The 27,924-nt window shown below is 48.7% G+C and overlaps 1 protein-coding gene and 1 long non-coding RNA gene across 3 annotated transcripts; one reads left to right on the top strand and one right to left on the bottom strand.

The window, feature by feature from the left end:
- Positions 1-9,261: 9,261 nt before the first annotated feature.
- On the bottom strand, positions 9,262-17,570 carry LOC148113577 (uncharacterized). The gene is made up of 4 exons (XR_015733646.1): positions 17,467-17,570; positions 14,708-14,772; positions 10,434-10,759; positions 9,262-9,328 (listed from the first exon to the last, which is right to left on the bottom strand). It is a non-coding gene; the product is annotated as an uncharacterized LOC148113577 (long non-coding RNA).
- Positions 17,571-22,181: 4,611 nt separating this feature from the next.
- Positions 22,182-27,706, top strand: GAL3ST4 (galactose-3-O-sulfotransferase 4). Of its 2 annotated transcripts, none has more exons than XM_034430790.2 (4): positions 22,182-22,662; positions 23,668-23,805; positions 24,092-24,422; positions 24,952-27,706. In XM_034430790.2, the coding sequence occupies exons 2-4, from the start codon at positions 23,672-23,674 to the stop codon at positions 25,801-25,803; spliced, it is 1,317 nt and encodes a 438-aa protein (XP_034286681.1). In that variant the 5' UTR covers positions 22,182-22,662; positions 23,668-23,671; the 3' UTR covers positions 25,804-27,706. The 2 variants fall into 2 exon arrangements, with proteins under 2 accessions (XP_034286681.1, XP_034286680.1); XM_034430789.2 differs by having other exon boundaries at positions 22,197-22,662; positions 24,089-24,422.
- Positions 27,707-27,924: the final 218 nt, after the last annotated feature.

Consider the following 27,924-nt stretch of genomic DNA (forward strand, 5'->3'; position numbering starts at 1 on the left):
TAGCCCCGTGCTGCTGTGGACAGCATTATTATATGCAACCTCCGCAAAAGATAGGAGGTCTGCCCAATTGGACTGCTGGTAGTCGACATAGCATCTTAAATACTGTTCTATCATAGCGTTCAGTCTTTCTGCCCCACCATTGGTGCTCGGGTGAAATGCTGAGCTGAGCCCCTGGGATGAACCTATGGACCGTAGAAACTCCCTCCAGAACTTTGCTGTGAACTGGACCCCTCTGTCGGAAATGATTCTCCTGGGGACTCCATGTAGGCGGTAAATGTGTTTCAGGAACAGTTTGGATAACTGACGGGCTGAAGGCAGTCCACTACAAGGAATGAAGTGTGCCTGTTTGGAGAATAAGTCTATTACAGTCCAGATCACTGTATTTCCACTGCTCCTCGGTAGGTCTACTATAAAGTCCATTGCAATCTCCTCCCATGGTCTTGTTGGCTCAGCTACTGGTTGCAACAATCCAGGCGGGCACCCTGGCCTTGTCTTCATCGTGGCACAAATGGTGCAGCTTTTTACATAACTGTCTACGTCCTTTCTCATATGTGGCCACCAGAACTGCCTTCGTACTAGGTGCAGAGTCTTTAGGAACCCGAAGTGTCCTGCTGGTTTAACATCGTGGCTCCTCTTGAGAATCAGGATGCGTAAACTCTGTGGGACATAGAGCTTTGTCCCCCTCCATGCTAGTTCATCTCTTTTTGTCAAGAGATGTTGATTGTCCCGATACCAGGGGTCTGTCAGCGTTTCATTTTTTAATTTCGCAGTTAAGTCACTTGCAAGTTGGCCTTGCTGGTCACGTCGTTGCCGTCTGGTGACCACTTGGGCCGCAGCTTGGGTGGAGGGGATGATGGCATTCACTACCTGCTCCCGCTCACTGTTGTATTGGGGCATCCGGGAGAGGGCATCAGCCAGGAAATTTCTCCCACCTGGGATGTGCTTAAGCTCGAAATTGAAACGATTGAAGTATTGTGCCCACCGCACTTGCCTGGGCGACAGTTTTCGTGGGGTTTTTAGGGCCTCTAGGTTTTTATGATCAGTCCAGACTTCAAATGGTTTCTGGCCTCCCTCTAGAAGGTGCCGCCAGGTCAACAAGGCCCACCTTACTGCAAACGCTTCCTTCTCCCATGCCGCCCATCGCCTCTCCGTATCGGTGAGTTTGCGGGAGGTGTAGGCGCAGGGTTGTAGATCACCTTGGTTGTTCTTTTGGAGTAACACGGCTCCTACTGCCACATCACTTGCGTCTGCTTGGATGACAAAAGGCTGTTCTGGATCCGGGTGTTTTAAGACAGGTTCTTTCGCGAACAGTCCTTTTAGCGTCTCAAATGCCTGTTGGCAGGTCAGGTCCCACTGTAGGGGTTGTCCCGGGCGAGGTTTCATCGCTGGGCTTCCTGTCTTTAGGAGATCTGTCAAAGGTTTGGCAATCTTCGCGAACGAGGGGATGAATTGTCTGTAGAAATTCGCAAAGCCTAGAAAACTTTGCAGTTGTCTGCGGGTGCGAGGGGGCTGCCATTGTAGAACTGATTGGACCTTGGCTGGGTCCATCTCTATCCCCTCATTTGATACTCGGTAGCCCAGGTAGTCTAGCCGTGATTGGTGGAAATCGCATTTTGGCAGTTTGACATATAGGTTTGCCCGTAGCAGTTTTTTCAGTACTTGGCGGACGAGGGGTATATGTTCGTCTATGGTCTCCGTGTAGATAAGAATATCGTCCAGGTAGACGAGGACCCCTTTGTAAAGGTGTTCATGTAAGACTTCGTTTATTAACTGCATGAACACTGCTGGGGCTCCTTGCAATCCAAAAGGCATTACTTTAAACTGGAAACTACCCAGGGGGCAGTTGAATGCTGTTTTCCATTCATCTCCTGCCCTTATGTGTACTCGGTAATAAGCTTCTCGAAGGTCTAGTTTGGTGAAAACCTTCCCTTTAGCTAGGTGGGCTAACATGTCTTTCATGAGGGGAAGGGGGTACAAGTTGTGTACGCAAACAGCGTTGATACTTCGAAAGTCGACCACCAGTCTCATGGAGCCGTCCTTTTTCTCTTTAAACATGACCGGCGCCGCTACCCTTGGTTTCACTGGCTCAATAAATCCCCTTTGTAAGTTTTTGTCTATGTAGTCCCGCATTTCCTGCATTTCTCGGGGCGTCATGGCATACATTTTAGGTTTGGGTAGTTTCGCTCCTGGGATAATCTCGATGGCACAATCGGTCTCGCGGTGGGGGGGCAGAATGTCACACTCGGCCTCGCTGAATACCCCTGCAAGGTCTTGGTACTCCCTTGGGATCTGGTTTGCGTTACAAGCGGTGGTGGGTGCGGCTGCCAATTGCTTTGCTGCACCTTCTGGGAGGGACCCTTGTGTTGGTGGTGTTTTCTTTTGTAGTGGAGGGCTGCTTTGGGGTTTCAGCGTGGGAGGGAATTCTTCTGGTCGGGGCGGCAGGGGTTGGGGCCCCTTTGCTATTCTCAGCCTGCAGGTTCCCTCTTGCCACCAAATGATTGGGCCCCATTTGTCGAGCCATGAGAGTCCCAATATGACTGGTATTCTGTCATCTTGGGGGCTATTATGAAGCGGATTGTCTCCCAGTGATCTGCGAGTTCTAGTCTCACGGGTTCAGTCAAGTGTGTGGCGTACGTTCCTCCCACTAGGGACCCATCAACTTGCTCGAAGCGAATTGGTTGTTTGAGCTGTTTAGCTCGGATTCCCAATTTTAGAACTGTGGGTAGGTTGATTAGGCACCGTGTGCTACCCGAGTCTATTAGGGCTTGGAAAGTCTCTTGGGCCCCTGTTTTGGGGGCTGTTAGGCGTATGGGGAAAAGAAAAGGATGGACGGGTCCACTCACCATCGGGTCATCCTCGCCTTCATCTTCCGTGTCATAGGGTTCAGGGAACTGATCTCCCTCATCTGGGATTCCTCTGGTTTCGGTCAGATGAGCGAAAAACTCAGGGATTTGGGGAGCTTCCTGCGGTACGTGGGTGACGCGCTTGGGCCCTCGTTCTGGTCGTGCTTTGGGCGGTGGAGCTGGTCCCGGTCTAGGCGTTCCACATCTTGCTGCTATGTGGCCGCTTCCCCCACATCTGTAGCATTTCAGTGGGCTCCGTGGGGCAGTTGGTCTGTAGGAGGGCTGTGATGTTGGGGTTTCTCGTCTGTTGAGTGGCCCCTGGTCTGGTCGGCCTCTCTCCTTTCCCTCTGGTGGTTTTGACGTGTCACTCGCCCGCAGCCCTCTGTCGACTTTTATCGCTACCCGGAACCATTCAGCGAGTCGGTTTGGGATGTCACGATAGGCAGTCACTTGGGAAATTCTTTTATCTAGGCTTGTTCTAAAAAAATACACCAGCAATCGCTCTGGTAGGGGAGGCAGTGTCCCAATGACTCTCCTGAATTCACGGATATGCTCTCTGATAGGCTTCCCCCTCTGCATTAGGTTTCTGAGCTCGTCTTCCACATAGGGGTCCTCCTCCTCCTCCTCATAACGGGCTCTCAATAGTTGCAAGAACCCATCCGCATTTTGTAGCTGGGGAGCCCTGTATTTGTAGAGTGATGCTGACCACCTCTTTGCTTCTCCCTCCAGCCCTTCCGAGATAGCATTCACTAGGGCTCTGGGGAAAGGGTAGAGGTGTCCGAACCGCTCTATGTATATCTCAGCTGCATCGAGGAATTGGGCGAGGTTGTCTGGGTCACCATCGAACTTCCCTCTGAACTGGGGTGGCTCCTCCCTCTCTGCCCTCTCCTCTCTGTGCTGAGCTCTGGAGGGCCAGCCCTGGTGTTGATAGTCCTCTGCCTCGTCTCTCATCCTGGGGTGGGGAGGTGCTGCCTTGTCTGGGCTTCGCTGCCATTCCCATCCCCAGCTCGCCCTTCCCAATTCACTTAGGGGTTTTTCTTTATCTTTTACCTTTGCAAAAGGGGATTCCGCCACTAAGGCTTTTGGCACAGTCCCCGGGTACTTATCTGCTTCACGTTTCTTTGCTTGAAGTTCAGCGGGGAGGGAAGGTGAAGAAAGTTGAACCTTTGTATTTTCCAAGTTGGCTGGAATCACGACCGTTTCTGCTCCTCCCGTTTCTTGAAGCAGGCTTTCCTCCGAGAGCTTGGCTTCAGCCATAGTCCGTCCGACCAGATGTCTGGGAGGGAACGGGATGATTTAAACTCAGCCAGCCTGGATTTGGAGGAGAGTTTGGCTGTCTGTCAGGTTTCGGTGCTATCTTGAATAAACTTCATTCTCAAGCGCAAGCTGTCTAATGAATCATTTTATTTTTAAGAATAGCAGAATCCGACATTTCTGATTCAAATTGCAGCCAAACTGGCCCCTCCTTCCAACCCCCTCCTCTTCCGCTCTCCAACCCCAATGTCCCATTGGCCATCATACAGATCCATCTCTACATCCCGGCACGTTCTTTTCACAGGAATGCAGCCCCCATCCTCGTCTCCCAGGAAACACTATCTGTACATACAAAACTAGGTAAAAGTTCAGCTCAGCAATAAATCAAGCTTCCGCTCTTTCTGCTTCAACTTGTTATGTCAGCGCTGGAAGAAAGCCTAATTTGGAACGCTGACACCTATCTCATATTGTTCTATCTACTTTGTCAAATGCCTTACTGAAGTCTACTTGGATGAGGGCTAACATGCAGCTTGCCCACCCCCACTCCCCCAATTGACAAGAGGCCCCCAGATAGCAAAGCCTCCAGCCCACAGAGGGGCATCTTATCATCTGTGTTCTTCTTCCATAACCTCCTTTGGTCTAAGCTTCCTACATCCATTTCTGACAACCCCGTACTCATTCAATGCAGAAAGCAGACATGAGTGCCACAAAATGTAACACTGGGTAGCAGAAGAGCGGACCCCTGCCTGTGCCTGCAGCAGAGACAAGTCCCTGGCTCCCTGGCTTGGGAGGGGGTCCCTAGGTGATGAAAAGCTGCTGCGAGGGGGGGAAACCACAGTTGCTCTTGTGCTCTTCAAAGAGTTGCTGCAGTGCCTGAACACAGAGGGTGTGGTAGCGATCATCCCCACTTTGGGTTGGGAGTTACCACATAATAGGTTGTCGTCTACTTTGTCAAATGCTTTACTGGAGTCCAAGATATTCTGTTCCCCATTCCCCTGTTTATGGCAACTCGGGAGCAGGTTAGAGAAGCTTCGTGAGTTGACATTATGCCTACAGCATTTCGCTGGTCCACTAATTTAGTCACTTTGTCAAAGAATGAAATAATATTTGTTTGGCATGACCTGTTGTTGACAAACACATATTGGCTTATATTAATAATATAAGCTTATTATGGCTTATTATGGCTTATTTTGCTTGTTTCTAGATGTTTGCGGATCCATTGCTTGATTATCTTTTCCAGGCTCTTCCCAGGTATTGATATCAGCCTGATTGATCTGTAGTTTCCTGGATCCATTTTCCCCCCACCCCTTTGTTTTGTTATTTTTGACATTTGTTGCAAGCTATAGCTCATTCTGAACCTTAGCTTTCCTGACTTCATCCTTGCAGAGTTGGGCTATATACTGGTATCCTGCCTTAGTTATGTGCTTCTCTTTCCACTTTTTATACTTGCTCTTTTGGTCTTTCACTTTATCAGAGAAGTCTTTGTGCAGCCATACTGGTTTTTTCTGGGATCTGTTATTTTTCTTTTTCAGTAGTATTATGCTAGACTGGGCTTTTATAATCTATTTTTTTAGAGTTTCCCAAGGTTCTTGGGTTATTTTTCCCTTTAAGATTTCCATCCATGGAATCTTTTAAAGCACTCTCTGTTGAAATCTCTTAAAGTCCCAAGACTTTAGTTTGACTTTGTTCTATTGCTTGTGCCTGCATTATGTTGAATTCCAATAGCACATGGTCACACATGCACCCCAAGGTTCCTATAACTTCAACACTTCTACTGTTAGTGAGAATTAAGTCCAGTAGAGCTGAACCTCTAGCTCCCTTCTCTACCTTTGGGAGACAAAGTTGTCTGCCAGGTTCATCAAGTACCTGTTTGATCTCCCACTAGGTGCAAAGTTTGTCTCCCAGTTGTTGTCAGGTTAATTAAAGTCCTCCGTTGCTAGTGTGGTGTGTTTCCTACATACTTTAGTTAATTGATTAGCAAAATGTTCAACTATTTCCTTTGTTTGTGTAGTCTATAGTGCTCATCTATGGCAATGTCATTATTTCTTCCTTTTATTATATCCTATATCATCGACAGGCAACCAGAGGAACCATGGAATGCCAAAATTCTGAAGAACATCTGAGATACTTTAAAAGATATTCTCTATTTCTGAGAACCTCTAATACCAGAAGATGACTTGAAACAAGCCTTCCAGTCATTATCAAGTCAGAAGGCTAAAGGAATTGATGGTGTATAGAAATATAGCAAGCAACAGAAGGAGGATCAGGAAAAGAGAACTGTCACAGTAGCCGTCAGGTTGGAAGAAGTCAGTCTACAAACCAAAAGGGAGACTTATCAAATCATTATAACCTTCACAGGCTAGAAAAACAGTGATTAAAATCATCCAATGCAGATTAGAGCCCTATTTGAAAAGGGAAATCCCCATTGTTCAAGCTGATTTTAGAAAAGGTCAAGAAAAAAAAAAAAGAAATTATTGCGGGGTACACACTGGATAACTGAGAAAGTCAAAGACTACTGAAAATAAGTCACTATAAAAGAGTCCTGGTGGCGCAGCAAACTAAAGCACTGTTATTAACATCAGCTGCCTGCAATTACTGCAAGTTCAAATCTCACCAGGCTCAAGGTTGAATCAGCCTTCCATCCTTTCTAAGATAGGTAAAATGAGGACCCGGTTTGTGAGGGCAATAAGCTGACTTTGTATAAATATACAAAAGTATGAAGGCTATTGCTTAACGCATTGTAAGCTGCCCTGAGTCTCCGGAGAAGGGCGGCATATAAATCAATATATATATATGTGTGTGTGTGTGTGTGTGTGTGTGTGTGTGTGTGTTTTCTGAGGTTTTCGCGGGTGTTTGTATGTTGGTCTTTGGTTTTTCGGGTTTTCTCCCACATAAAATTAGAAGTGTCTTGGCGACGTTTCGATGAAGTCTCATTCGCCATCTTCAGGCTGGTGTTTTCGGCTTCGTGCTTCTAGGAGCAATGTGTGATCGCAGCTGTTTCTTCCTTTTAACTGCTAGTGGGGGTGTGAACTGATTGGGTGGGAGCTTGGCTGTGTTCTGATTGGGTGGAGGTGTGTTCTGATTGGTTGGGGGCTTGGCTGTGCTCTGATTGGATGGGGGGTTGGCTGTGCTCTGATTGGATGGGAGTGTGTTCTTGGGGGCTTGATTGTATTCAGGTTAGTCTGAGTTGCAGGGGGATTTGAGCTGGTGAACTGCATTGCTGTTGTTTGGCTTCGCGTTCGTGGTTGTGCCACATCTTCATGGTGGGTGTCAGTCTGTTTCATGTATAGATTGGAGGGGTTTAAAGTGGCTAATGATGCAGCTGCGGTCTGGCTTCTGGTCCGTGGTCGTGCCTCATCATCGCTGTGGGTTTGAGTCTGCTTTCCGCGTGGATGTGTGGTGGTGACATCCTGTGTGGCCCTCGTGAGTGTGGGTCTGGTGTCATTCCTCGTGTTAGGGACTCGTTTGTCAATAAGGGCAGGTTTCCAAATGGCTGGTAGGCGGGAGGTATCATCTCGTTTATTCATGCTGTGTGGGCGTTTTTCTATCTTGATGGCTTCTATCTGATTATTCTGTTGTTAAAGTGTTCAGTTTTGGTGATAGTTCTGGTCTTTTTAAAGTCAATTTCATGTCCTGTGGCTTTAAGGTGTTGGACCAGGGAAGAAGTTGGTTCCTCTTTTCTGACTGAGTTCTTGTGTTCTTCAACGCGTGCTTATTCTTCTGTTGGTTTGTCCGATGTATGTGGTGTGGCAGACGGGGCATGGGATTTCATATACTCCTTGATTTTTTAACTCAATTTTGTCTTTGGGGTTTCTTAGGATGGTGGATATTTTTCGGTTTGTGCAGAATGCTGTCTTGATGTTGTGTTTGTGGAGGATCTTGCTGATTCTGTCTGTGGTGCCTTTTATGTATGGGAGGAGGATATATATATATATGCCTTATTGACTAAAGAAAGGTTTGATTCTGTTAACCATATCAAACTGTGGACTATGCTTGGAAAAATGCTTGGGAATCCCAGCATTAGCCTCATCAGATGGCCAGATAAGCCGTAAATAGAAGTGGAACAAAACAAAGATTAGCAGAGAAGTGAGGCAAGACTGGGTGGCCTCTTCATTTGTTCATTCTATATGTTGCATATGCATTACATTAGGGAGGCTACATTGGAGTATAATTTTAAAACTGGAAGAAGAAACATCAATAGCCTGAGCTACTATATGCTGATGACATTACTTTGATAGCGAAAGATGCAAATGACCTTGAAGCTCTAGAAAAGAAAGTTAACACAAAATTGGAAAAATGGGTCTACAATTAAAGAAGAGCAAACTAATGACAACAGGTACATCAACCTGTGGTAGAACAGTTTCGTTAGTTATTCTTCCCGTGAGCTTTTTTTCACCTGGTCTTGAATTATATGGCCTTCTTTCAGGTCAGGATCTTCACCATTATCTGCAGCCGCACAAAGGCATCGGGGTCTTTCCGTCCCACCTTTCTGGTGGCCCAGCTTTTAGAGCCAGGCTCAGCTGGGAAAACAGTAGCCTTAATGATGCAGGTTGTAAGTTTAATGTTTCTGCTGCACATCAACCTTTTGTTCAGATGTGTCCTGATCTTTCTCCCTACTAGCAGTTATTGCTTTGTTTTACAGTTATGGTCACCACCCCATGAATGTTTCAGCTGAAGAAGATAAAGATTAAATAAAAGAGGTGGACAGTTTAATAGATAAAATAATAAGATAAAATTAAGCCCATTACTGCTGTAGTTTCTTCTCTGCCTATTTGCAATGGACTGGCTTTGCCTTTTGACATCTTAGTTCATTCATACTGAGCAGTAGACCAGGGTTTGCACTCCCTGCCTCACCTTCTCCTAATAGTCTTCTCTTCCAGCCATCAAGGCAGCTTCTTCACCACATCTGAGTTTGTGGGGGTTTCCCCAGTAATTAATTCTAATCTGCTGATCCATCATTTCTCATAATACATTTTGCATACAACTCAAATAAATACAGGTTATGCAGTTGTGATCCACTCCTTTCCCTGTTTTCATTTTTGTTAAGTGTTTTTTCTTCTTCTTCTGGTCTGTCACATACAAATGCCTAACACACATGCCACCCCCTGATCGGTATTGCAAGGATTAACACCCACACCCTCACCTCCATTACCACTCCCCCTTACCTTTGACCACACCTCCCTGGTACTTAAGGGGCATACACGAGGCGCTGGGCACTTCTTCAGCCACACCTGTAAGAGAGTAGGGTTGGATAAATAAATATGATTGAAAGATACCATTGACTCTGAGTATTTCTTGGGCTAGATCCTCGTACATTAACAAAATGGTAGCAGAGGATGGTTTATAGCCCAGATACTCCCAAGTATGTCTGAAAACATCAAGCCGCAAGAAATCAAGGGAAGAACAATCACCCGTGCCTTCGCGAAGAAGATGGCAGCCCAATTATCGCCCACAAGCAGCATCCTGAAGGAAACTCCGACTAAAGGCAAGCATGGTCCTGAACCAAGCACCCCAGCCGAAATCAAGATGAAATGAAACGAAGAAGAAACCTATGCAGAGGTCACTTCGAGCAAGGAAGATGACCTCAGGAGAAACCTACTGAAGATGATAGAAACTACCCCGGCCGACTAGGACCTCATTGCAAAACTCTGTAACCTAATCAAAGACGGTGGAGCAGCGACCAGAGAAAACGAATCGGGACTGAACCAAACGAGCATCGACCCGGTAAGAAACTCGCCTACTTACCCCATTCCCACCAAGGAGACTGAAACAGATTTCATGCCCTTTTCATGGCAGCCATCTTGGACAGTGACGTCACTAGAGATGGCCGACCAATCACCAACAGGGACCCAAATTTCAAATACAAGGGTGGGAAAAGAGGCCTAATCACGGGTAAATGGGACGGACAACGACAACTACAATGGGGAAGAACATGACGACGCCCCCAAAGAGCCATCCAACAAACAAGACATTGATAGGGCCATACGGACTTTAACCACAGCCTTCGGCCCAAAACTAAAAATACCAAATCTACAACCGGACACCCTGGAGATGTCCGGGGCAACAAACAACGCACAAAGAAACACAGCCGGAGCATACCCAAGGGATGCGACTTTAACCACAGCCTTCGGCCCAAAACTAAAAATACCAAATCTACACCCGGGGCAATGGAGATATCCGGGGCAACAAACAACGCACAAAGAAACACAGCCGGAGCATACCCGAGGGATGGAACCATCACTACAAGGGCCCCGGTCCCAACGCAACACGCATGGACCCATCCTACACTACAAACAGCGCCCGCACTGGATCCCAGAAAACAAACGGGACACTCACCGATCCAGCAGACACCGGCGTGCCATCCGGAGCCCGTGACGAGCGATGACTACGACCTGGCCCCAGTCGACAGACTGAACGCAGGACCAGGCCTCCCGGATCTCCATCCTACAGCCGCGGACTTTCCGAGCCAAGTGAGGATCCAGAGGGACATCCAGACGGCCCAAGCGACGATCCAAGCCTTCCCCAATCTCTGGAGGACTCCCAAGCCGGAACCGAGACTTCATCCAGGCAAGTGGGGCCTTCACCCAGGAGCTGTGGCAGCAAGCTCCTTCCCCGACGACTCAGAGCAAAAATGAACTGCGAGCATGCACAGAACCAACCACCTAGGAAAGAAGAGAGAAACATAGAAGCAAGTAAGTTCAGACTATCAGCCAGCATACCAATGCCATATTGCGAGTTCCATTACATCCTAAACCATGGACAGCGCTCACCTGTAAGTAATCTTTCACACAACACTGGGACTTTACCAATAGACTTTTCAAAACTAAAATTGGATGGGACAAACCTCTTAGAATGGAACAACAGCTCCAGGTCATTTTCTTAAAGGAGAATATATTATTTCTAATCACTGACCCCCAAGCTGGGACAACTTCATATCACAATTAGACAGCCTGTGCATAGAACACTTATCCATTGAAAACCTCACTAATAGACTAATAGCTGAGGACAATTTAAGAAAAGATCGCTCAATGTCCCGCAGGGATCACAGAACAGACAGGAGGATAGGTTCCATAGACAGGAGTAGCAACACACCTGAATGCTACCTATGTGGCTCCAGGAGTCACTACAAGAGGGATTGTCCCAGGAACACCCGAGGTAGGGAACACAGCCGGCGCAGGGACAAGCCAGGATACAGGCATAGACATTCCCCAGAACGCGGATTCAGGCGCAGAGACTCTCCCAACCCCAACAGCAGAAGGGATCACAGGGATAGCTCCTGAGAGAGCCACTCAGGCTCACTCTATGGACTTGGGGGACAGGGGCACACAAGCAAACAAGTCAAGAAAGAAAATATTTGGCTAATAGACTCAGGTGCAACCAATCACACCACACACAATGCCAACTTACTATCCTCATTCACTGAAGAAAATTTCATGATCAAAGTAGCTAACCAAACTAACGTCAGAGTGGCGGGGAAGGGAAACATAACCCTACCAGAGATTGGAGAAATAGAGGGGGTCTTATTCGTATCAGAGATCCCACACAACATACTGGCCACCATATGGCTAAGCTAGGACACAGACATCGAAATTAATTTCAAGGCAGGACAGGCACACATGACCAAGAATGGAAAGAGTATAGGAGAGATTATAATTAGGTATGGCCTACCATACTTTAAAGCAGGCAGCATTAACCATTTAAGTATAAACACTAACTCAGAAGCAGAGCAGGGACAGATGTCTCCCGAAAATGATAGAGAGGACAATGATGATGTAGAGGGGGACAGCCACCAAGAGACACAGGGCAGCGGACATAACCACAAGCCAATCAACGAAAGCAAACCCTCATTAGGTAGACCCCTGCATGACAACTGCGCACAGAAAGCTGGGCCACATTAGTTTTCCTGCTGTACAAAAGATGACGAAATGTACTGATGGTTTAAGAGTAAAAAATTGTGAAAACTATCTCGAATGCTCAATTTGTAAATGTTCCAAACTGAAAACAAAACCGAGACCAAAAAAGTCAGTACGCACAATTGACTCTATTTTTCAATTAATTCATATGGACCTAGTGGGACCCCTAAAACCTTCCATCAAATAAAAGAAGAGATTCTTTCTAACTATCGTAGATGACTACAGCTGCTACGGCTTCGTATATATCCCCTCAAACATAAGAATGAAGTATATCAAAAATTCAGGGAATTTTACAAAAGAGTAGAGGTCCAACATAACACAAAAATAAATCAAATAATGACCGACAGAGGTTCTGAGTCCCTATCAAAGGATTTCTCCAGGTGGTTAAAGGAACATAGGATACTACACTATACATCCTCACCGTTCTCCGCATTCCGGAACGGAGTAGTAGAACGAAAAAAACAGCACACTACAAACAATGATCTTAGAAGATGCAAGACTAGGGCAAACTTTCTGGTCAGAGGCCCTTCTATATTCCAATTATACACTCAACAGATTGTGGTCTAGCGTAATAAACACAACTCCCTACAAACTAATGTATAGAAGGAAACCCAATATAGCCCACCTACACGTGTTTGGGGTCACAGCCGATGTACACATACCCAAACAACTAAGGAGAAAGGGGGATAAAGTGTCTAGAAGGCTTAGGTTTATGGGGTACGAACCAGGGACCAAAGGGTACAGATTCATCGATAGTCAAAACAGGTTCATAATATCTAGATCAGCTGATTTCCACGAGCATGCTAACTGGTCGAGAATACATTTAAATTAAGTATTCCACACCCCCAATCTAACATATAACCAGCAGGGCTCAGACAGCAAGGAGGATAGGGAACACCAGAAAATCAAGCCTAGGCATCAAGGTGTCAGCATCAGTGAGTTGAAGAAGAATCACCGAACACTAAAGCTAGACGCACTCACTGAAAAGGAAGCCGGGTACTTACACGAATCAATCACGCCACCAGATAGACCAGTCAGAACAAACAGAAACAAAAGGCCCAACAGGTTCAATGGCTTGGTCATGTCCATACACGCAGACAGCCCAACACCAAACTCATATGATGAAGTGCTAAAGTTACCCCAGGGGGAGAGAACAAAGTGGGAACAAGCTATGGAAAAAGAAATGAATAGCCTCAAAGAACTAGATGTATACACACCCTCCGAGGTTCCAGATGGTAAAACTCCAATTGGAACTAAGTGGATATATAAGATCAAAATTCTGGATGACAATAAAACCCTATACAAGGCAAGACTAGTAGCGCAGGGGTTTGCACAAAAATATCTGGAAGATTACACTGACAGATACTCCCCCACCATCAGAGCAGAAAGTGTCAAAAGTGCATTAGTAGTAGCCTCCATTTTAGGACTAGAAGTGTAGCAATTCGACGTACAGACCACATATCTATACGCCAAGCTAGACAAAAGGATCTATGTTAAGACACCACCAGGCATACGGTCGCAGGAAGGTAACACATGGCTTTTGAACAAAAGCCTATACGGACTCAAACAATCAGGGAAGAGGTGATATGAATGCTTGGCCAAAATCCTTAGAACAATGGGCTTCACAGCCACATCAGCAGACATTTGTTTTTTCATAAGGAGAGAGAAGGACTCTGTAGAATATGTCCTCGTTTACGTGGATGACATACTATACATAGGCAAACAAAAACACAAGTGTGACACATTTGCCAAGGAATTGAATAAACATTTCTCACTGAAAACACTAGGCAAGATAAATAAGTACTTAGGGGTTCACATCGTACAAACCCAAAAAGGTTTCCAACTCTCACAAGAAGAGAAAATCTTGGAGCTGATAGGGAAATGCAATATGAGTGAAGCCAAGTCCTGCGATACACCCATGCAACCCGAATTCCTGAAGAACATGCACAACGAGGACGAACCATTTACAGACAACAAGCTATACAGATCAACAATAGGGTCTCTACTATATATCGCAAACTGGACAAGGCCAGACATTGCTCTACCCGTCAACCTTCTATCCAGGTATATTAGCAAACCCACAACCTATCATTGGGAGGCAGTAAAGAGACTCCTTAGATATTTAAAATACAGCTCAAACGCATACCTAGGACTCGAGCCAAAAATCTCCAAGGAACCCATACTCTCCTGCTACGCAGATGCTGACTGGGCAGGAGACGTGAAAAGCAGAAAAAGCACATCTGGGTACATCTTTTTCCTCAACAACAGTCCTGTCCATTGGTACACCGGCAAACAAAACTTAGTTGCTACATCCACCACCAAAGCTGAAGGCACGAGGACAACAAAGCGGCCATCGAGATATCCAAGGCAGACGCAGTGGGTCAAAGGTCAAGACACATAGACATTAAGCATAAGCACGTAAGGCAACTTTCTAACATTGGATTTATTAGAGCCACTCATTGTGAAACAGAAGAACAGATTGCTGACATACTCACAAAACCTTTACAGAATAAACAACACACCTACTTAAGATCCAAATTAGGCATACATTTGTAATACGCTTGCTTACAGACACAGGTAGTTAGGCATTTAGAGGGGGTTTTGTCACATACAAATGCCTAACACACATGCCACCCCCTGATCGGTATTGCAAGGGTTAACACACACACCCACACCTCCATTACCACTCCCCCTTACCTTTGACCACACCTCCCTGGTACTTAAGGGCATACATGAGGCGCTGGGCACTTCTTCAGCCACATCTGTAAGAGAGCAAGGTTGGATAAATAAATATGATTGAAACATACCATTGACTCTGAGTATTTCTTGGGCTAGATCCTCGTACATTAACATGGTCATCATAATTCAGTGGGCAAATCAGATGGTCTGGAACCCAGTTTCTCAAGATCGCCTTTTGACGACTGATCCTATATGCAATTTGTGTATCTGGCAGTTCCTGTGCCACATATTGTAGAAGTCTGGTTTGCAAGAGTTTGAGCATTACTTTACTGGCATGTAAAATGAATGTGCAATCATTTGTCTATTTCTCTTCTGAAGAGACCAGCCTGTCTCCAGTGGATTGTCACTATAGCAAAGAAAGCACTGCCATGTTTTGGTCTGGATGATACTGAGATGCTCCAGTCAGGAGAAAGCACAAACCATTTTGTTCATGAGTGGCATAAACCTCAACCGCTCAATTCTTCTCGGTCCCAGAAACTTCAATCCAACAGACTAGAAGGTCTTAGGGGAAAAAACACTCAAATGTAATTAATTTAATATGGGTATAATTATCATAATACAATTTAATCAATTTGATTTAATAGTTATTCTAATTAAAGTACACCCTGTGTTTTTTTTTTAATAATTTCCTATTATGTCAAATTAAAAATTGCTACTTTGAATCAATTTCTGCAGAGGCTTTGAGACCTGAGTTTATATATTCTTAGCCTTAAGCAGGGTCAGCAGCCGAACGGGGGCTGGTGGGGGCTGGTGGGAACTTGCAGTTTAATGAAAACTGGGATCAGAATGTACACACACAAGGCAGAAAGCCTGCAGGAGAAGGGGGGGTGGACTAGTTCAAGCCCCTACCCTCTGTGCTCCAGCAGACTAGCTTTGAGGAAAGGGTATTGTTCCTTCCCCAGACACAGCTTCTCTGCCTACCTCTGCCCCGGGGGCTGCTAGCTTCCCCTTTGCCCAGAATATCAGCAGAGAGAAGGGGTGCTATTCTGGGCCCAGAGCCCTCCTGGGTCTCTTCAGGGGAGACCAAACGCACTATGGCAGCTCTGGAGCCTTCCCTTGTCCAGCCATCCCAAAGGACAGAGGCTGCAAATCTCCTGACATGCTACTAGCAGAAACCTCAAAACTTGGCTGGGATTGAGGCATACTTACGGCTACCCCCCTCCCCCCAGCAGTGGAGGTTGATCAGGCTACAAGTGACCAACTGTCCAGACCCTCATATTTCCCTCCCTGTTTTCTCTTTGCCACCACAGAGCCCTGAAGGCAGCAACCCTTTTTGGTGGCCTTGGAAAATTCCTCTCCCTCAGTTCTCCCTCTGCAAAATGGGACCAAAATATTGCAAAGGAGAAATGAACCTGCAAGTCACTGAGAGGGTCTGGTTGGGGCAGAGGGCCAGCTGCTTCAATTTCCCCGTGGAAAAAAGGATCTTGCCAAAGCTTTGGCAGCTAAGTCCAACCCTGGTTTCCTTCTGTGCCCATGGACAACAGAGGTCACATCATGCTTGTGTGAGAAGTTGAGCAGGCAAAGTCTGTTCCTTGGAGCACCATGCTGGGCAGCACCATCAGTTTGCCCCTGAGCCCTGGCACTTCTGCATCCCCTCTCCCCCCCCCCCCCACTGCCGCCCTTCAAATCCACTGATGGAGTTCTGTGCCACCAGGATGCCACTTCCTGGTAGATGCAGAGCACAGACCCTCCCCTGGGTCTCCATGCCTGATCCTGGGCCATTGAACCCCAGGGATGCCGTCAGAGAGGAGCAAAGCACAGGAGGGCGCCGCCATTGGCACAGGGAAGGAGCCAGGCAGACATCAGTGCGGAAGCCTCACCTGGTAGCAGGGAATTCCTCAGCTCTTGCAGAGTCTGGATCAACACACAGAATAGGCAGCTCTGCCTGAATCCAAGCAAAGGGGTCTGGCCTTCCAGGAGCAGCAGAAAAAAGCTGCCTCCACTCCCCTTCCCCCTCCCCCTCCCCCTCCCCCAGCAACAGTGGGTTGAAATGCTAGCTCAAGAGTATGTGGCTCCCACAGGCCCTAACCTGCCACCCCCAGCTAAAATGGGGCTGGGGCTGGAGCTGGCAGGGTTCAGCTGCTCTGCCTTCCTCCCATCAGTTCAGCATATGCGTGTAGGGGAGGCAATAGAGGGGCCATCATCACTACTTTCATCTGAAACCTAGGTTCTCCAAAATGAACCCTCTGATGCCATAATAAACAGGCAGGAGCCTCATCCAACTTCCTCTTCTGCAACTAGTCTGATACCACTTTAAGAAACCTTTCATTAAAAAAGATTCAGACCAAATGCTTAACAAGTGTGTTATCTGGCTTAAAGGGCCATTGAGTCCACACTTTCTGTAGAATTTAATCCATTGCTGACTATATTCAGAAGCAAGAAAAAATATTGAAAGTTAATTAATGTAACAACTGAACTGAGGCACTGTGATATACATAGTGAGTGTCTCCCAGTTTGTTTAATTCAACAGTCTGCTCCTTGTTTCTTTCCATGTACACAGAGAAGACAATGAAAGTCCTCTGGGTGTTGAAGAAGAATACAAGAATGAGCGAAAACTTTCAGGATTTTACAGGTGAAGATGTCAAAGTAGCCATGCAAGTATCCACTTTTTCCAAAGTTCATGAGCCTCACTCCACAGAGGAAGAATAGATCTGGACAATTTTCATCCAATCTCCCACCTCCTTTTTTCAGGGAAATCTGTTGACAAAATAGTTCACCTGCAGCTCCAGAAGACCTTGGAAGAAGTAGATTTTCTGGTTCTGTTCTGGGTTTTAGGCTGGGATATTGTGGCCAGGTGTCTTTGATCTCTCTTGTGGATGACCTCTGGCAGGTTTGAGATGGGGGCGATTCATCCATCGTGACACTCTGATCTCTCAGTGGCCCCATCAGCCATGGTATCCATCTGGACCACCTGGGGATGGGAGGAGATCCATTAGAGGGCTTCTCTCTGGCTGCTTCCAATCAGTGCTGGTGGGGGAGAAGAGCTCGATCAGAAGCCCCTCCCCCCCAGCTTTCCCTCAGGGCTCGACTTTCTTTCCACTCCTACTAAACAGCCTCAAATATGAAGCTGCTTGGTCAGGTCTCCTGGGGGTAGGGGAGGTGGTACCCTCCATATGCTGATAATACCTGGTTATATACAGCTCCACCTGGGCAACCAAGCAATGTAGCAAGATCATTTTCCAGAGCCTGGACAATAAGCTTCAGCTCGGTCCTGGCAAGACTGTGCCTTTGAAAGCTGCCCCCAACCCCCATTTCTTTACATTTTCCAAATTTAACTCTGCCTGGGTGTGACACTTCTCCAGTCAGGGATGGAATGCATTCCTAGGCCTGCTTGAACGGCGGGTGGGGTGGGGTGGGGGGGGAAGGACTTTATGCACCAGTTCACCTTCTGCGCCAGTTCTGCTTATCCCAGGAGCAGGAAGCCTGACTCCCAGTGACTCAGGCCTTGGTCACCTCCCACTTGGATTGCTCTCATGTGCCCCACGGAGCTGCTTTGAGGCACAGTCAGGACCCAGCCACTTGGGCAGTGTTTTTCATTTTGCCCATATGACACCACTGCCCTGGAAGTGATGTTGGCTCCCAGTAATCCTCTGGGGGGAAATCAAAGTGCTGGTTCTCCCCTATGAAACCCTGTGACAAAAGTCTGTAGAGATTCTCAGTCTACAGACTTTTAGCTATACAATTTGGGATGAACACCCTTTGAATGGTGTGGGAGTAGGAATGGATTTCCAGAGGAAAAAATTGCAGACTACAGGAACCATTTGTACTACTCAGGTGACCCTGAGGACACAGATAAACCTCCAAGTGCTTCAATGACCCTCTTAAAAGGATGCAAATGACCAGCTGTCTGTAAGGAATATAAATCCTTCCCTTTCCCACCATCCAGTCAGAGCTGAAGAAGCTTCTTGGATGAGAAGAGAAACGTCTTCAAAAGAAAAAACAAGAAAATCCAGTTGCCTCCTGAAAAAGCACCTTTGGGTGTTTTATCAAGCCCTAGGCGGCATGAGGGAGGAGCTACTTTCCCATCATCTCTGCTTGGCTCTGAGATCTAGCAGGGAGGACAGGCTCCAGGTCCTTTCCATCAAGCAATGTCCTCATGTTGGCTCTGGACTCCTGGCTTCCTTGTGGCAGCATCTCCCTCAGGAATAGCACATCGGTGGAGCTGCAGACGGGGCTGATGCCGTTTGCCTTTCACGAGGAACTCTTTTGTCAGGTGAAATGTCTAATTTAAGTTCATCTCTGTTTCATCCTCCCCAGCAAGGGTTAATTTAATCTCACCATCCATAGTCCCACTTTACCTCTAAGCTCCTCCCTCTGAGTATAAAAGGGACTCTCCCAAGTGATCCTCAGGTAATTCTTGACATACATCTGTAAGAGAAAGACATAGGTCATAAAAGGTGTATGTGTGTATGTGTGTATGTATGTATGTATGTATATATATATATATATATATACACCTAAAGCCGAGAACACCAGCCTGAAGATGACGAATGAGACTTCGTCGAAACGTCGCCAAGAAACCTCTAATTTTACGCGGGAGAAAACCCGAATAACCAAAGACCTACATACAAACACCCGCGAAAACCTCAGAAAACAAATACACCTAAATATATATATTCACCTAAATATATATATATATATAAATAATATAACCATTATCAAATAAAATATTTGATAAAAGAAACGTTTCAAATATTTTGTTATTGGGGTAGAACCATCAATCCTAACATCTTTTGCCCAGGCCAACAATAGAGACCCGACTGAGGTCAGGGCTACTTTTATTGTAGAATCTTGCAAGTCTGAATGTGCCCCCCCCCCCCACACACACACTTCATGTGAACTCAGAGAGGGGACTTGCAAGTTATTTTCTTTGCCCAGGCTCAAGCCCTGCTTATCTGGCCATTGACGGCAGCAGCTCTTCTCTGTCTCCTTCAAGGCAAAGTCTTCCCTGTGCTGAGTGAACTCTGGTGTTGTTGACCTTTGGGTTTACTGCGCTAAACTTGAACGCCATGAGTTATTTGTTGTCATACGCAGAGTCACTGTTATGAAATGGGTGGTCAAATAAATCAACTTAATCACCAAGAAATAAGATCCTCCTCATATGTCTCCAACTCAAAACTGAGTGGCTATGGTTTTGGGGACCCCCCTGATTCTGGGGATATTCCAGTTTTGACGTTGGGTGGATTAATATTTCCCATTCAAGAGTGATGTGTGGTATGAGAGTCTGCTGAAAGGGCAGGTGGCACGCACAGCTTCTCCATAGATTGGGTGGCCCTTCAGACAGTCCCTCACACTCTAATCACTTTACAACTCTACTACTGCAGCACAGTCTCCATGGGGCAGCCCTTTAACACCACTCAGAAGCATCCAGTCATCCAGAACACAGTGGCCCTGGTACTGATGGGCATCCGTTGGCATGCCCATGTACCACCCATTTCATGAGCTGCATTGATTGCCAATTTGCTTCCAGATGCAATTCAAGATGCTGTTTATGACCTATAGAGCCCTACATGGTGTAGTAGGGCTTGGTTACTTGAGGGACTGCCCGTCTCCAGTACTGTTGGCCCATCTGCTTCAATCTAACCAGGTAGGCACACTCTTTCAGTTAAGCAATCCTATCTCTTAGGATCTTGAAGTGTGCCTTTTGTGTCTTCAATCAGAATAGAGCTCGGAAGGGACCTCGGAGGTCTTCTACTCTAACCCCCTGCTCAAGCAGGAGACCCTATAAAATTTAAGATAAGTGGGCTGTCCAGTCTCTTCTTAAAATCCTTCAGTGCTGAAGGTCTTGGCACCCACCTTCTGGTATGTGGTTCCCCCAAGTATTCCTGGAGATCCCACCCTAACAGCTCTTCTCTGAGGCCCTGAGTTGGATTGCACGAAGCCCATTGTTGAGTGTATGATAGTTTGTTCTGTTGCCCAGATTTGTCATTTTGCTTATGGTTTTATGTTAATTTTTGAATGTATATTTGTCATTTTGTTTTTATGTTGCAAGCCACCCAGAGTTGACTGAGTAAGGCAGTGTCTAAGTCAAATAAGGCTGAAGGCTGGGGCCTTCAACGAGGCCTGGCTGTGCCCCCAGCAAAGGACAGCCAAGAGACGGCTGCTCCCTGCACCAGACCTTCCAGCTGTCAGGCAGTAAAATCCTTCAAGAGGATGGGATGGCTCTGAGGGGGGGCCTTGGCACAGAAGAATGGGAGAGAATGCCCAACCACCCTTCCCTTCAACCAAAGAAAGAGCCCCTCAGCCCTGGGGGCACATTCATGCCAATGGGGCTTTGGGGCTTTGGAGTGGTCTGGTGAATGAATATCTGGCAAAGCCTATCTTTAGGCTTCGTGTCTCTATTCTCGTTTCCTATTCTGATGTTCAGGGGTTGGTTTTATAGGCATAGATATTTATTCTGAAAAATCCATTTGCCCAAATACGGATGATCCCTGACCTATGCACCTTTCGCCGTGCCCTCAAGACTTTACTGTTCCAACAAGCTGGGCTGGCCTAAACATTAATTTTAATGGGTTGCTTTTGTTTTTTAATGATGTCGGGGCCAAATTATTTAATATGTTTTTAAATTGCCTTTACATTTTATATATGTGCTTGTTTTATTTTTGGCTGCGCACCGCCCTGAGTCCTTTGGGAGAAGGGCGGTATAAAAATTAGATTAAATAAATAAATAAATAAAATCTACATTTCAGAGTTGTGCAGATGGTGGTGATTTATGAGTCTGCTCATAGTAAATAAATGAATATGGTATGGCCAGCTCAGTTTCACCCCTGCAGGGTTTTGGCCCTAGGACACTAAGCTCCAGGGTTTGCACCCCCAGCCCAGGCAGCATAACCCTCCGACTGCCTGGCTGCTACATTCTCAGGTGCCCAAATGCCTATGTATCCCCTTTAGTTAAGGAATGTGAAGAGCCAGAAAACAAGGCTTTCCTCGGGACCCAAGCTTAAGCAGGGAATGCCTAAGAATCTCTGCTGCTTCATGGGGGCGGAAAAGGAGATGGGACCATTTTCCGGAGGTAAACAATCAGTGGGGCTGGCAGAACGTGAGTTCAGCCTTCCAGACTCGCTCTCGACCCATAGCGGCCGTTTCCAGACTCCACAGTCGGCCTTGAAACAGGCAAGGCGGTGATAAGAACGGGTTCCACGCGTGGAGCAAAATGCCGGCTTTATTCCACCGCACGGAGGGCTCACAGGAGGCTTATAGGGGGCAGGAGACTGAGCAGGCCGCAGCTTCGGGGAAAGGCGGCTGAGCAGGGGGGAATTGCGAACGCGCCTGAAGGGACTGGCGCGTTTCGAGTCCAAAAGCCGAGCCGAGCCAGGCGGACGAACAGACGGATGGATGGATGGAAGCTGTTAGCGGCAAGCTTCGGCTTCGCCCGTCCTTCCGCCTGTACTTTAGGCCGGGGGTGGGGGGCGAGGGGGGTGTTACGGAGCGGGGGACAAAGAGAAGCACGCTGGGCGGGGCCAATGTGATTGGGGAGCGGGAGGCCCACGGAAAGCCGCGGGGGCGGGCAGAAAGCGCGAGTGACCAGAAAAGTTTGAGACAGAAAAGGGGCGGAGGGAGAACGCCAGAAGAAAGGAGGAGAGAAGGGGGTCGAGGAGAGCCAGCGGCGGAAACGCCCCCCCCCCGCTCCGGATTACCATCGTCGGTTGGCGCCGTGGCGCTGATCTCAGCCGTCCCCTCGCTCTTCCCCGAATGGGTGAACTGGGCAGCTGTGGGAAGGGCAGGGATCCGACTTAGACCTCCGACTCTTTCTCGGTGAGGCAGACTGGGAAAAGTTTGGAGACGCCGAAGGATCTGCCGGCGGAGGGGCTGAGACGGAGACACCCCCCCCCATTCCGAGCGGCTTGAGGTCGGACGTGCATTGGGGGCCTCCGGAGTCGGCAGGACAACCTGCCGCGAAGACCTTGTACAAGGTGTGCGGAGATGGGCTGGCTGAGGCTACTCCAGAGAGACGCTCTGCACGTGCTCTGGAGGCTCTGGGTTTGGTTACGGGAAAGCTCTGGCTTCCCAACGAGTCCCACTCGGGGCTGGGTTAGAAAGCTGGTGGCTGCAGCCTTGATTCTTTCTTCACGGTAGTGCTGGCTCGCTTATTCTTCAGCGCTTGTGCCAGAAAATGTAGCTCCCTAATTGCTGAGAGTGCAGGGCAGCCGCACTCCTGAAGGCGATGCATTCCAATTGTCCTGGGAAGGCAATGCCCTCCTGCCTCATGTCCCATCCTGCTCCTTGAGAAAGAAAGCAAGGAACCCAGCTTTCCCAACACCAGGGCTGCATGGATGGTGTGCTCACAGAGGGCCCTGTTAGGCAACCTGTCCAGTGAGACCCCCACCCAAGGCATGAGTCTTGCCATTCTGTTCCACCTGCTTTTGTGCTGGGCATGAATAAGGGAGGAGGGGGGGGAATGGACACAGAGGGCCTTGAGACTGCAAGGGAACCTACTATCCAGTCGGCAGTTTGGTTTTGCTGCAGGGAGGGGGGAGTACTCCCCCAAGGACCTCTTAGGGGTTATGCCTCCTCCCCCTCCCCCAGAATCTGGGAGTGACCGCAGGGGCATCTTTCCTCAGGTCACCTCGTGATTCAGACCTTGGCTGGCTTGGCTTGAGCTGTGCGGCGGGGGTGGGGAGTTCCAGCCAGGGGATCAGCAGGTCAGGCCAGGCCAGGCCAGGAGGATCTGAACTGGTTGATTGCTTTCTCCCAGCACCTGACTTCTGCTCAGGTGACCCCTGCAAGATGGGGACAGGTCCAAAAGGCAGCCATGGAACTTCCTCCCCTGCAGGTGAGCCAATGGACTGGCTCCAGGTGCAAACACTTGGAAGTGAAGGAGGGACGGCACATGCAAGGCCTTGGTAGGGCTCCCAGGGACCGGGTCTGCCAAGCACAGGGTCTCTCCCACCACTGTTAACTCTCTGCCCCCCCCCCAGGTGAATGATGAGGAGCCTTCCCAGGTGGCAGCGGTGCTGCTGCGGCTGCTGTCGGCTGCCCTTGCTCTGGGTTGCGCTGGCCGTCTGCACGATGATTGGCTTCACGGTTCAGCTCCTGGGCATCTCCCTTCCGAAGAGGTAATGCCTGCCCCCTCCCTTCAGTTCAGTAGGGCAGAGGCTGGGTGCACAGAGCTTGCTAGGTAGAGTAGATGGAAAATGACCTGGCAGAAGCTAGCCAGGCAGCAAGGAATCCCAAGGCCAGAAGGGTAAGGGAGAACCTCCCCAGGGAAGGTGCCGGCCAACCCCCTTCACCCTGTGGCCGAGACAGCTAGAAAGGCTTGTCCAGGAAGGCACCAGGTTCTGTTTCAGAAAGGAGCCGGTGCCTTTGTCAGCTGGCTCATCCTTTTCCAAACTCTCCCAGCAGGGTGTCCTCGGCTCTGCTGCTCCCTCCCCTGCCTGCTCCGGTCCCCTCAGCAGAACCTGCGGGGGTGGGGGATGAAGAGCCCGTCAGCCCCCTCCTCTCCTGCCAGCCACGGCAACACCTGGTCTTCCTGAAGACCCACAAGACCGCCAGCAGCACCCTTGTCAACATCCTGCACCGCTTTGGGGACACGAGATCATTACGATTCGCCCTGCCGACCGGCTACCAGTTCAACTATCCCAAGCTTTTCCAGGCACGGCGTGTAAAAGGGTGGCACCCCGAGGGGCCGCCATTCGACATCCTTTGCCATCACATGCGCTTCAACTTGCTTGAGGTGTGTGGGAGGAGTTCAAAGCAGCCAGGCTGGATTCAGGAGGGATGTGGGAAGGAGGGCTGGGGGTGGGAGGAGGGGCACACACAGAAGGCTCTTCCTCCAAGGGGCCTTTCCGAGCTGTTGCAGCAGCCAAGAGGGAGCCCCACTTCTGGCTGGGGTTGTAAGGCGTCACATCTCTCAAGATGCTGCTAGCTGAGGCTCCTCCAGAGTGGGATTTGGCAGGCGAGAAGGGCTGCCTAGGAAGGTGATGGGTGCCAGGAGAGGGTGCGACCTGGAGGAAGAGGGCTGTGCACACTGTTTAGCAATAGCAATAGCACTTAGTCTTAGACTTATATACCGCTTCACAGTGCTTTACAGCCCTCTCTAAGCAGTTTTACAGAGTCAGCATTTTGCCCCCAACAATCTTGTTTCTTTGTTAGCTGATGGCCTGGGCTCCAACTTCCACCAAGGAGTCAGGCAGGAGCCCATCTTTTCCGTAGGCATCACCTGTGGTTGGCATTAGCACTAACCTCTGCATGTTCCCCTCCAGGTCCAGAAGGTGATGCCCATAGACAGTTTCTATTTCTCCATAGTGCGGGATCCAGCTTCCTTGGCTGAATCGGCTTTCTCCTATTACCGGGGTGTGGTCCCTGCCTTCCGCCGGGCTCGCTCACTGCCGGAGTTCCTGGCTTCTCCACAGAACTTCTACCGGCCTGGTGAGCGTGGCAGCCACTATGCTCGCAACCTGCTCTGGTTTGACTTTGGCCTTGATCCACCAGCAAACCCCGGCTTAGCCACAATCCACGCTGCCCTGCTGGGACTGGATCGTATTTTCCACCTTGTGCTGCTAACAGAATACATGGATGAGTCACTGGTCCTGTTGCGTGATGCCCTCTGCTGGAGCTTTAAGGATGTGGTGGCTTTCCAGCACAACCTGCGCAATCCAGAGGCGGTTCACCAGCTGGGGCGCACCGATGCAGCTCAGCTCCGTGCTTGGAATCACCTGGATTGGCATCTCTACACTCACTTCAATCGCACTTTCTGGGCACGTGTGAAACACTTTGGCACTGCCCGCATGGCTGGGGAAGTGGCCATTCTCCGAAAGCAGCGGGCAGAGTTTACGCAGCGCTGTTTACAGGGCGGGGGACCGCTGGAGCCGGGCCACATTGCTGATGAGCATATCCGTCCCTTCCAGTTTGGGCAGGTGCCAATCCTGGGTTATGCCCTACAACCCAGCCTGGCATCCGGCCTGCAGGTCGTGTGTCAGCAGATGGTCACTCCTGAACTGCAGTACAAGGACCTCCTTGATGCCAAGCAGTTTCCCCACCCCTACAAGAGAGGCAACCTCAGACAGGGAGGGGAAGGCGCTCACAATAGCTCTGGGCAGAAGCCATCCGACTGAAGTGCCCCCCCGCCCGGCGCTCTGTGGGACACTCCCATCCATGCAGGATGCAATGGACAGAGGGGCCCTTGGAGAGCTGCAGGGATATGCAATGCCAGAGAAATGAAGAGGTTCCCGTGTTTTGAGAGGCAAAAGGCTATCAGTTCTTTTAAACAGCTTGGGATTGCTTACGACTCGGAGACAAACAGGGCCACGCACCCTCCCTGGCATCTAGCACACCCAGCAGCTTCATGTGAGAGGAGCTTCCGTAATTGGAATTTCTTATGACTGAGCCAGGAAGAGCATGACCCCCTCCCCTTTGGCTAATATCTGGCCCTTCGCTAGTATTTTTCCCCCTCCCACCCTAACAAGGCATCTTCCAAAGCCTGGTAGACCAGCATTCTTGGGGGGAAGAGGTTAGGCTCTCACTCCACCCTTTGGCCCACCAAAGTGCTCCTGCTGTCTGGCTGTGGAGTGCCTCTCTCCCCTGCCACTGTCTTGCCCCAGAGGCAGTGGGGCTCATACCCAGAAGGCCAGGGAAGCTGAAGCGGCCACGGGGCTTCCTGGTTCTTCTCTGCACATCCTTCTCTGCTTGGGGAAAGGAGGCTGTACCGGAGACTTCTCAGGCAGAGAGGCTCCGGTGGCCATGCAGACAGCTCAAGGACCCAGGCAGCAGGGCCATATTTGGGGATCCTGAGCCCAGGGTTGGAGCTGGGGCAGAAACTCAAGGACCTGTGGAGGCACTGCTGGCAAACACTGGGAGAGAATGAAGCTGCACTGAAGTTGACGAGAAAGCCAGCAAGATACAGAACCAACCCAGAATGGGAAGGAAGGTGAGGAAACAATAATTGTTTCAACAATTAATCATTCAGAGTTTGTGACTCAATTAGAAGGGCTTAATTTATGGAGAGTTTCACATACAGAATAAAAAATTGCAAGAAATAAAAGGCTTCCGGAGAAAGGCCATTCCAATAGCTTCTTTAGCTTTGCCTAAACCCAGCTTTAGCTCAGCCAGGCCAGCAGGCCAGAAACCGACGATAGGATGACCTTCTTATGGGCTTAATCCTGCTGGGCATCAGGGTTGGTTAGGGGTGTAGGGATTAAACAGGTTTTGGTCTATCCACCTCAGGTCTGTTTCTCTTTTTAGCCTAAACAAAAGAGCCTCAAGAAAAGGTGCATGGCCTCCTACTCCTCCTGCCTACTCCCAGGAGGCCTTGTGGCCCAGCTGTCCCTTGCATAAGCTCCGTAGTCTGGCTGCCACTCAGTGAAAATAAAAACTGGATTTTGTTGCCCCTTAAAACCAAGGTTGAACTATGCAAAAGGGCGGGGTGGAGAAATAGCTGTCATCCCACATAATCCTGGGAAGCAAGCCATGGGTGTTCCCGGCAGAATCTGGTTGCTGCTGTGAAACCTAGGAGCTCCCACCTCCAGGCTCCCAACTCTCACCCATCATCCACAGCAGACTGCAGGACTACACCATGGCATGCTAAACGGTCTGAGCACCATTGAGTTAGGCATGCCTAATTCTTGCGGAGAAGAGTGCGCCCAACTCTCCAGCTGGAGAAACTACAGAAGAACAGTGCCATCTCGGTCTCGGTCTTGGGAGGCAGGCCTGACCTGGACCGTCTTCAGGTCACCTGAGAGATCAAGAACCTCAGGCTCATCACTTCTGTTGCTATACAGTAGTTCAGATTTGCACCTTTGTTCTTTATTAGCCCCAGTAGCCAAGTCAACCCAAAAGCTAGGCCGGCACCTCTGGTTCAATCAGTATTCACACTGTGGAACTCTCAAATTACAATAGCTCTTTCCAGCATTTTGGGCAGTGATACTGTTTAGATTTTTTTTCCCATTGTACAATTACTGTGCTCACTTTCAAAAAGGAGAATATCAGTATAAAAAATTAAAACATTAATTGATTGTTGTAGTCTGGGCCTTACTTGTTTTGTCTTCCTAAGGCACCTTTTATCCTTAGAAACCAAGATTCTGGTCTCCAGAAGGGGACATTTCTGCTTTTGAGAAAGGCCAATGGCCAGAGAAGTGACCCATTGCTGGCAGGACCAGTCACTTTCAGCCTGACCTTCCTCTTGTCCATCTGCATGGCACCACTTCAGATCAGGGCTGGGTGGTGCTTTCTCACTGCCA

This window comes from Pantherophis guttatus, chromosome 4 (assembly GCF_059756535.1).
Source record: "Pantherophis guttatus breed Tessera chromosome 4, ASM5975653v1, whole genome shotgun sequence".
Lineage (NCBI taxonomy): Eukaryota > Metazoa > Chordata > Lepidosauria > Squamata > Colubridae > Pantherophis > Pantherophis guttatus.

Coding starts and splice junctions, on each gene's coding strand:
- GAL3ST4 (XM_034430789.2), top strand. CDS start 23,672: ATGATGAGGAGCCTTCCCAGGTGGCAGCGGTGCTGCTGCGGCTGCTGT. Junction 23,806..24,088: donor GGCATCTCCCTTCCGAAGAG/GTAATGCCTGCC, acceptor AAACTCTCCCAG/CAGGGTGTCCTCGGCTCTGC. Junction 24,423..24,951: donor TGCGCTTCAACTTGCTTGAG/GTGTGTGGGAGG, acceptor GTTCCCCTCCAG/GTCCAGAAGGTGATGCCCAT.